General features: G+C 41.6%; 1 protein-coding gene across 2 annotated transcripts in view; it reads right to left on the bottom strand.

Annotated features, from left to right (window-relative positions):
* The window catches only part of BICC1 (BicC family RNA binding protein 1), a 284,322-nt gene that overhangs the window by 3,262 nt on the left and 270,191 nt on the right, over nucleotides 1-10,869 (bottom strand). The window contains exons 20-21 of one of the 2 annotated variants that reach the window (XM_020998233.2): nucleotides 7,064-7,163; nucleotides 3,854-3,933 (exon numbers count right to left, since the gene is read on the bottom strand). In XM_020998233.2, the coding sequence (XP_020853892.1) occupies nucleotides 3,878-3,933; nucleotides 7,064-7,163 (156 nt within the window). In that variant the 3' untranslated portion in view covers nucleotides 3,854-3,877. The remainder of the gene's footprint in view (nucleotides 1-3,853; nucleotides 3,934-7,063; nucleotides 7,164-10,869) is intronic. The other variant, XM_020998232.2, reaches the window with a different exon arrangement.

Genomic DNA, 10,869 nt, shown 5'->3' with positions numbered 1-10,869 from the left:
ACGTTATTAAATTTTTAAAGACCAAGCATGTGATAATATTTGGACGGTTACAGCCCAATATAGAAGGATGAAAAGTAGAAATGTACCCAGCAAAGAGGCAAGTATGAACCTGGAAAGTTACTTATGTGTTCAAACCCCAGACCCGACCCCGACCCCTTTCCTCACCCCCATGAACTGGTCACAAGAAAATCCTTTTGACTTCAAGTCTCTTTGTCTTCAGAGAAACAACCAATTCAAACAAACAATGAATAATCACATTGGTAAGACTGTCAACCCCAAGAAAGTTCCTACTGCAAATTAAGCATATCACAATTTTTTCATGAAATGACTTGGACTATTTCTTTATACCCAAAGGTTGGGCCAACTTAATAAATAAACAAAGATATACACACATACATATACAAATATACATGTGTGTGTGTGTGTGTGTGTGTGTGTGTATATATATATATACATATATATAAAGATTTATACATACAAATATACATATGTGTATATATATAAAGATTTACACATACAAATATATATGTGTGTGTATGTATATGTGTGTGTATATATATATACATATATATAATATATATATATATATATAATATATATATATATATATAAAATGTATGTATGCCTCAAAAGTAGAAAGCCATGAAAAGTTGACCTTGTTTCCAAATATCTAGGAGGTGGGGGGAAGACCTGTGATTTCATAGGGCATGGGGAACTTCCAATGAGAGAATTCCATTGACCAATGCAGGTCCACATCTTCTCTGTCTTCTTAGGAGAACTGCCAGAGGTTATGTGACTTGCCCAGGGTCACACAGGCTCTGTCGGGGTGGCTGTGCGTTGAGCTTAGAGTCTTCCTGACTCCAAGGCCAGCTCACTGTCCACTCTATGCCTCACTGACTCTCATAGGCTCTCTCATAAATAATAGAGACCAGAAAATAAGGCTTGGGTCTGGAAGGCAGAACTCTTCTGAATGAGGGCTTTTCCCCTGATTATGATAAAAACTAGTCTCTAAGTCCGTGATACTCAACCATTTGAACTCCTTTTAAAGTTTAAAAACATTTCAGTCCCTTTCCCTCTCCCCCTCTTCCCCCCACCCCACCCCACTCCTGGGTGATGGCAGTTGTACTACACCCATCGATTGAAGAAACAAATGAGGATTTTTAAAAAGCTGGTCTGGCCTCAATAATGCTTTTAATACAAATTTGTGTTTTATTCATCACAACAGGATGGATGCCCATTTGAAAAATAGTAACCCTTAACATGTGCAAGACATGACTTGCTCAGTCAGTAGATGATAGGTTTGCTAATTTATGAGATTAAGTCACTTAATGAGATGGCTGGGACACACGTGGTTCTGCAGATACTTTGCAATTACTCCTCTAGTCTTGCGAACCACAGTTGGTAGAACCACTCATAGAGCTCTACAAAGAGGCATATCTGCTACCCCCTTCAAATACAAGTATTCAATCTCATCACCCAAACCACAGTCACAGTTGAGCAGGAAAGCTGGCTTAACTAGCTGTTTAATGGGAATGGAGTAATACAGATTGCCCAGCAAGGTAGTGAGCTCCCACAAATGGAGATCTTCCAGCCAAAGCTGCAGGAGCACTTGTTGGGGGTGCATTTGAAGGGATTCTTGGTCAAGCTGGGGATGGGCCATCTGACCTCAGAAGCTCCCTCTAAGATTCCATGATTCCACAGAAAGGACCACAGGGACATCATTAGTTATAAAGTCTGCTGTTTGGGAGGATGGAAGCTTGATACTGGCATAAGTGCGATTTTTTTTAATGTCTCCCCCCCACACACACACTCATTACACATAGGATCTACTTCACAGTTATCATAATTACAACAATAGTAATAACCCTAGATCACATTTCTGAAGCAGTTTAAGGGCTGCAGAACATTTAACATACATGATCTCTTCTGATCCTCATGACAGTGCTATGAGGTAGCCGCTCTTTATATTCCCTGCTTAGTGACTTGCCCAAGGTCCCTCAGCTAGGATCAATTTAAACCCAAGTCTTCTTGACTCCAAGTCTAACACACTCTCTCTTTAGGGCACCACTCTGCCTCTCTAATAAGTTTTTAGTGTTTGCTGAATGTATGAATGAATAAAATATACTGTCTCATTTAAGTCTCCAAATTACCCTATGAAGGCAGGCTATTTATCCTTATTCTTCTTCCCATTTGACAGAGAGAAAAACTGAGGCTCACAGACATTAGTTGACTAGTTTTCCAAAGAGAATCAGGAAAGCCCAAATTTCCTGATATCTACAGAACCCAATTCTGTTGACACTATATCCATACAGTCTCCAAAATTTTGAGATAATTATCTCCCAAAGTTTTAGCCTCAAGGAACATGTACTTACATGAATGGTTTCCATTCTATTCACTGGGGTCAGGGATAGTAAGTGGGTGTTAGGAAAGAGTCAAAGGAGACCATGTAGAAGAACACTATTTATATCTTTGTTGGCCAGAATATGACTAATCAGGGGCCCAACATTGGGCAAACGAAGTTTGCACTCTATATACGATGTCTTGCCACATTTTTCCAAATGGTCCCAAAAAACCCAACTAAGTTTACCTCTGAAGAAACAAAAGGAGGCTGGCAGCATAGTACAGTGGGGGGAAAATCAATACATTTGCATCTAAACAACTTGGGTTTGCATCCAGATTCAGCCACGTATTTAGCTGTGTGACCTTGACCAAATTACTTAACCTTTCTGAGCCTCGGTCTCCCTGCCTGTAAAATGAGGCAGTGGGTCTAGATGACCTCAGAGGCTCCTTGCTGCTCTAAGTCCATGATCCTCAGGATCTTTAGACCCACTGTCTCTCTCTTACACACCCACCCCCAGATACAAACACATGAGGATTTTCTGTTTCTATAGACCTATGATGGAGGAGCCATAACGTTGTCCATGGGTGGAACACACTCCCTCCACCAATGATCTTCCAAAGGCTAGAGCACTGAGTTGGGAAATCCATCACCCGGTGGCCCACCTAGTGCTAAGTACTTATATCTTATAGAGAGGTCACGGTTTCAATAGAGTGGTAGCTCCTTGAGGCCAGGGAATGGTTTCCATTTTTTCTCTTTGTAGCCCTAGCACAGTGCCTAGACTTAGTAAATTCTTTCTGATTGGCTAATGACAGCTTTCCTGATAAAAGCAGTATATGTCTATCTGCCTGTACCCCCTTCTTCCTCCCTGCCAAAAAAAGAAAAAGAAAAGAAACCACCCAAGAGAAAGAACTCCACTGAGGAGTTTTCTCCAGGCCACAGGAAAGTGTGGGTGCCTTCTGGCTCCTTCACCTCTCAGGCTTTCTCAGGCCTCCATTCCCTAGTGGGAGGATAACTTACAAGTCCAGGAGATGATAGCTACCGCTAGGCTCCAAGGAACACGTGGGGAGCAAAGGCCATAAGGCCGAGGTGGATTGTTTCTGCAATGCTTTCTAGCCTTGATTTCTTTCATAGACAGACAGAAAGCAATGGAGGCCAAGACTCCTTCCCCTTGCACTAAACACGCTGGGAAGTTCAGGAAGGCAGTGAGATCCAGTACCTATGCTAACAAACTACCATTGGCAAGCTTGAGGATACTGCCAGGAAATGCCTCGTCCCGAGGGTCTTCAGAGGTGCCTGGGCCAAGGGCTGGCGATCCCGTCAAGAAGCTCAGTTACCCTGATGCCCTAAACCCCCCACATGCCAGAAGTAAGAAAAAAACCTAACTCTGAATAGATTACCACAGTTTACGCCCTAATGATGAACTATTTTTTCTTTCATTTTAAAAAGCCACTTCTTTCCTATTTTTTTTTTTGTTTCCAGCAAAGCTGAGGGATAGTTTAGGAGAATACCAACCTTTTGTCCTTGTATTTCCAAGGTTCACACAATCCTGGCCGCCCTCAGGATCTTGTTGCGCATCTGACCAGAGTCACAAACTAAAAGAATAGGGCGGGAGATGTTAGATCTAACTGAGGCCTGGGAGTGAAGCCTGCACTTCTGCTGGGTCCCTGTCTAGGCAGTGGGCCGCTTGCTACCAACGTCTTAAATAGGGAACAGAATTCCAGTTTTCTGAGGCAACTGAGCTGGGTTATGATGACGCCACCATGGCTTTCATTCTCTGACACCCCTTCTAAATGTCGATTTTCTTTGCCCTTAATTAACATGCTAAAAGAAAAGCCTTCTGGCCCCAATTCTTTGGTAACCTGGTACACTATTTAGAGCTAGAAGGGACCTTTTAGGTCTGACAGTCCAACCCTCTTTTTACAGAAGAGGAAACTGAGGCTAAGAGAAATGTCTTGCCTAAGACCACAAAGCACAGGTGAAGTTTGAGTCCCAGGCCCCCAACACAGCTCTGTCTTCCCTCTGCACCACCCTCCATCCATCCTGCTCTCTACCCAGAAGGTCAGAGTGGAAACATCTTTTTGCCACCCTGAAACAAGTAGAAACAATCCTTTGAGGCACATTAACTGCCATCTTTCATCTCAGAGGAATCCAGTTGGCCAAAGAAGCCTTCTGAATTCTGGCTTCTCAGGGAAGCTCTGCTGCCAGGTGACAAAAGGAGCCGCTAAGTTTGTTCCTGAGTTCTTTACAAAGGAAAACAAGCCACTTCAACATAGTGTCTTCCTCACACTATCAGTGCCTTCAAAAACAGTGTCTTATTCAAAGCGCTCTAGACCCTTCAGAAGCTGATGAGCACTTTAGAATGGCCCCATGGAACTAGATCACACAGGAGCTGATCGCGCTCTCCAGTGCCATCCAAAAGCCAAGGTCTTTCCCCAGTTGGTCTCTTTGGGGAAAGACAAAAAACACTTCCATGGACCCATGACCAGTTGGAAGGCACACTGACCTCTGAAGATCCCACAAGCTACAGAGCCTTTGCCAAGGAGTTCTTCACTAAATTAAGTGATGACTTTTCCTTGGCATCTATTGTGAGCAGAAACTCCAAACACTTTCTGAACCCCTCATCAACCAGAAGAATTTAGTACAGTCCCATGTTCCTCTGGATTATGCCAGCTGGGCCCTGCCAACATATTAGAGGCAGCAGAGATGTGGTATGTATTCAGTTTCATTGGCTTTCAAGGAGTGATCAAGCTTGCCTTCCAAAGTCATACGAGGTGGGAACTGGGCATTCATCCCATTTACTCAGCTCATTTCTGTTCAGGGGCTCCTCTCAGGGGCTCATTATATTTATTCCAAACCACAAAAGAAGTTTAAAAAAAAAGAAAGAAAACTGTCTACAGTCAAACAGGATTTTCCAAGAGAGTCTCAGTGTTTTGTGTGTTTTCTCTTCCTCCCCATTAAAATGAAAATACCATTTAGACAAGACTGATGTCCTTCTTAGCAGGTGCTCATTAGTTTATGACACATTATGGAAGGATCACAGGCTTTCAGAGGAATACAGACATAGTTCAAAGGGACCTTATGGAGCAGTTAGTACCATCACCTTATTTAACAGAGCAGGAAACTGAGGCCCAGGGTGCTAAAAGGACTTGCCTAACCTCCCATAACTAGGGAGTGGCAGAGCCAAGATTAGGACCCAGATATTCCAACTCCCAGCCCACTACCCATTGTCATTAGATCACAGACATAGACTGAAAAAGACCTCTCAGCCACCTAGCCCAACCCCCTAATTTTATAGATGAGGAAAATGAGGCCCGAGGTTAAGTGACTTGTCCAACATCACAAAGCTAGTATCAGCATCAGGATTGGAACCCATGTCCTTTGACTCCTTCCACTGTTTAGCCCTTTAGCCTTTCACTACCTGATGCTAATCCAAATTAAGTAGCTAGGTTTGTGGAGCTGCATTCACTCCTCTATGTTCATTACAGATCCATTAATACAGCGCCTAACACAAAGCAGGCACTTTGTCATAGCTGGTGAATTGAATTACTAAAATGCCTTGGTGACCTTTTCTAGTTGGTCACTAATGGAGGCTGTGACCGACTGGTTTAGGCTGGTGATCATTCTAAGACAACACACCGAGATCAACATTTTCAAGAAGATGATGGGTCCCTCTCTTCAGCATTTTGAAAAAGAATTGATGGTCCCCTCTGAAACAGCTTTTCCTAAGTTTTTTCCGTCCTCTCTTTGGAAGGGAAGGAGCTCCTAGGTAGATAGTTACAGACAAACAAGTTTCACTCACCTGAAGCTTTCATGGGGAAATATTGAAAAAGTGACCCCTTCATTTTTCTCTGACTCAACACTTTATATTCCTTCAACCCTTTCTTACATCTTCCAGATGCATTTACAGACTCTAGACTCACCATCTAATCCCATTCCACCCACTCCCTGGAGACTTTTCAAGTCAGTGAAACAGCCAGTATATCCTTCTGCAGTCTTGGTGAAGGCCAGACTCAATTCTCTACAGTGACATGCCAAAGATTCTCACGGGATAAGTCTGAGAGACATTGTCTTCTTTCCTTCTGGTGGCCACCTAGTGGACACCACACCCCTCCTGTGATTCACATGGTCTTGTGATGCTGTACATTAGAATCCTAAATCCCAAAGCTTTCAGACTATCTCTGTCACGTCCCAAGACATAACAATGACCTTTTCCTAAGTTCTCTGCAGGCAATAGCCTCTATTCAATTAGATTTAATACCCATATCTGAAACCTATTGTCTACAAAGAAATCTATGTTTCTTAAATCACTGCCCAGGACACAAAACAGCAACCAGGAAAAACATTAACAGTCAAACTTTCCTGGACCCACCATTTCCATGCATCAAAATCCTCTCTCCTTTTTAGCTATTTCTGAGGAGCTCTTTGACAAGGACATCATATTTTTTAAGACAAGTGCTTAGATTTCAGGAGTTGGGGGTTCTCTTGGCCATGTGACATTTCATAAACAACTGCAGACCCAGAAGTTACCATTGATTTTAAAAAAAAGTCAAGATGGAAGAGAATTGGTCAAATAGCAGAGCCTATCCTGTGAGCTCCGAATCTGGACAGCCGGTGCTGTAAGGATCCCCAGAGGATGGCCGGGCACTGATGGGTGATCATTCCCATCCAGGAGATCCCAGGTCTAGGGGCGTCCTGGAACCCTGGGAGCTTTATTATAGTTACCTGAAATGGCGAGCAGCATTTTCCTTCTGGCCCCAAAAGTTGTAATTCCCAGCTCCTTTAAGTCCTGATCCGTAAGGGTGAGGAATGTCTGAAGATCAATCTATGGATATAAAAACAAGGAGAAGGTCCATCAGCAACATGAGATTCATCTCATTAAAGACCGGCTCTAAAATGATTGCTCACTTCAGGGACCAGTGCTTCCCGCTTCCCTCTTCCAAATTACCTCACATTTGCTTTGCATGAATCTAAAGAGTATATGTTGTTTTCCCTGACAGAATATAAGCTCCTTGAGGGCAGACTACTTCATTTTGGTTCCTGAATCTTTAGCACCTAGCAGAGTGTCTGGCAATAGCAGACTGTCAATAATTGCTTCTTTTCAGCTAGGTGGCACCATAGTGCCAAGCCTGCAGTCAGGAAAACTTGTTCTGTAAGTTCAAATATGGCGTCACATACTTACTAGCTGTATGACCCTGGGCAAGTCACTTAACTGTTTGCCTCAGTTTCTCCATCTGTCAAATGAGGAGGAAATGGGAAACCCCTCTGATATCTCTGCCAAGGAAACCCCAAATGGGGTAATGAAGAGGTGAACTGAAACAACTGAAGAACTGATCTTTCCAGTTCTTTGCGACCACAAAAATTGTTGCCATAAATACTCTTATATAGGAACATATCTGATGTACCAGGTAGCTAAGTAGGTAGGAATTAGCGACTTCTTGGGCATAGTTCTAAAACTGTTTTTAAGATGGTTGAAGTAATTTATAACTCTACCAAGAGTGTGGGTGGCAGCTAGGTGGCATCATAGTGCATAGAGCACTGGATCTGGAGTCAGGAAGACTCATCTTTCCAAGTTGAAATCTTGCCTCAGACACTTACTAGCTGTGTGATCCCGGGCAAGTCATTTCCATTTGTCTCCATTTCCTCATCTACAAAATGAGATGGAAAAGGAAACGGCAAACCACTCCAGTATCTTTGCCAAGAAAAACTCAAGTGGGATCATGGAGAGTCAGACACAACTGGACAACAGCCAAGAATGCACTAGTGTACCCATCCTCTCCTATCTTCTTCATTTGCTTGACAGATAGCATCACCTATTAACCTTCAGTTCTAGTCATACTAACTTTGTACAAAAGAACTGCCCTATTGGATCATGCAGCTCAGTACTCCATCTCTAATATTAGCAACAAGGAATATCTTGAGAGAGGGCATTGCTAGGCTCATTAGTTTAAGGGTACACTTCAAGGACCCTTAAATTCCCTTAACTAATGGCTGAGTAAGACCTCTCACTTATGAATTTATCAAATATGTCTTAAGCCAATTTATATTAAATACTCTTAACTGGCATTGGCATTGCCAATGGATGACTCTTCTAGTTAATTAAAAATCTTAATTAATAAACAGGAACCACATATACCCTCCCTCCAAATAAAAATACTACTCAAATGCCTCATCTCAGTGGAAAGCTAACCTTGGGTTGCTAAAGGCAATAATGGCCAGATTCTGGCTCTGACAGGTCCTACACCAATGAGGAAATCATCAAGCATTCATTAAGTGCCTATGATGTGCCACGCAGTAAGTTAAAACAACCCAACTGGAAAGGCTTCCAATATGAGACTCTCAATAGGATGAGTATGTTTCCTAAGGCCAGCTTAGTTAAACATAAAAAGCTTGTTACCAGAAGGTTGGCCACTAGCTACTTAATTGTTTTGGGACTCACAGATCCATGAAACAGACACAAATACAAAATGATTAAGCAGCTATTCTGTCCAAAGCACGGTACTAGGCACCGGGGTCTCAAAGACACATGAACTGGGATCATAAGAACTAGAACTGAAAGAGAGCCCAGAAATCATCTGGTTCAACCTCCACATTTCATAAACATGGAAGGACATCCAGGATCACGGATTTCAGAGCTAGAAGGAGCCTTAGAGATCACACTGAGGTCAATTCTCTTCCCTTGATGCATGAGGAAATCTGAGGCTGGAATGGTTAAGTACTGTGCCCAGCATAACACAGCTGACAAGTGTCTGAGGCAGCATTCAAGCACAGACCTTCCTACCTCCTTGGAAAGTGGGCAAATGACAAAATGGAACATGGAATCTGCCAGTATCCTGACTGTGCCCTGTTCTCATTGGTAAGAATGATGGAAACTCCACAGTTGGACTCCATCACCTCATTAACCAAGCAAGCAGAATGAGAAAGGGGCACGTGAAATAAAGGAGAAAAGAAGAGAGGACAGGCGTGACCTGAGTACATACAGAAACAATCTGTGCTGGTGGTGGCACCATTTTTAAAGGCACTCAGGGGTTGATATTTAATACACTCCAGGAGAGGGGAGGTTTCTACAAGGATGGAAAGATCCTGGATGATGCTTTTACCACTCTCCTCAAAAATAGTGATGGAAGACAGGGCTAGCAACTAAGCCATGCTTGCTCTTCCCTGACTATATAACCGTATATAATATATATCTTCAAAATCTTCAATAATCAGAGAAAGGTAAAGTGACAATTACAATGAGATACCACCCAATACCCATCAAATCAACAAAAAGAGTTAAAAGCAATAAAATTCAACATTGGCCAGACTGTGAGAATCCACTGGTCAATCAATTAACAATTATTAAGCCCCTGTTTAATAATATGAAGCGCTGCATGAGGCACTGCAGGGATACAAAGACAACATGAAACAGTTCCTGCCCTCAAGGAGCTTGCATTTGATCTGAAAAGACAAACATGTGCATGCATATAGAGGCAGGTGTAGATGGTGCTGTCAGCAAAGCTCTTCACTGGTGTGACAAGGTACAAAATGGATTGTATCCTTTGACTTGTGATCTCACTACTAAGACTATATCCATGGGATTTAATTAAAGCAAGCAGCAAAAAGATCTGCCCAAAATTTTTCAGAGAACCTACCTGTTGTATAATAACAAAAATTAGAAACTATGTATATTTATATTTAATATATGTCACACACATAATAAATTGATGATTGTATATAATAAATTACCATGTTATATATAAATATATTTTAAAATATAATAATGTAAAAACTTTTTATATATCTTGTTATATATTAATATATAAAATATATAATAAGTTACCACATATAACATGGTATAATATGTATAATATGGCTAACATATATCAATATATAAAATATGTAATAAAATACAATATGTAAAAATATTTTATAACAATATACCATAAATATTTAACAATGAGAGGGGTGGCTAAAAACACATTGGGTATTAATTAGTGTGATGGGCTATTACTGCGTTGAAACAAAGAAATATGGGAAGAGAGCTCCAAAGTCGATACAGAGAGAACACAATTAGAACATGTATCTTGACAACCATAAATTGAGGGGGGAATTAAGCAGCATTGCAAATGAAAACAGAAGAAAAGGTAAGAGAGAAAATAAATCACTGTGTCATTATTTTTGTTAAAGTATATTTTTTTGGGGGGGAGGCCAGGCAATGGGGTTAAGTAACTTGCCCAGAATCACACAGCTAGTAAGTGTTGTCTGTCTGAGGCCAGATTTTAACTCAGGTCCTCCTAAATTCAGGGCTGGTGCTCTATCCACTGCACCACCTAGCTGCCCCTAAAGTATATTTTTAATTAAAGTACAACTTGTTTGTGGTTTGAGGTTTTTACTTGAGATATCAATTTGTATTCTTGTTTCTTCTGCGACACTGTTATTAAGCTTATATGACATATAACCCCAGATACAATAACCCATCCCACTGGAACTACGGACATTGTGACATTTTTAAGAAGGAATGGAATCTTGGGGGAGAAGTAGTTTCACTG

This window comes from Phascolarctos cinereus, unplaced genomic scaffold (assembly GCF_003287225.1).
Source record: "Phascolarctos cinereus isolate Bilbo 61053 unplaced genomic scaffold, phaCin_HiC Scaffold_3;HRSCAF=262, whole genome shotgun sequence".
Lineage (NCBI taxonomy): Eukaryota > Metazoa > Chordata > Mammalia > Diprotodontia > Phascolarctidae > Phascolarctos > Phascolarctos cinereus.
This window is presented reverse-complemented; position numbering and strand designations above follow the sequence as displayed.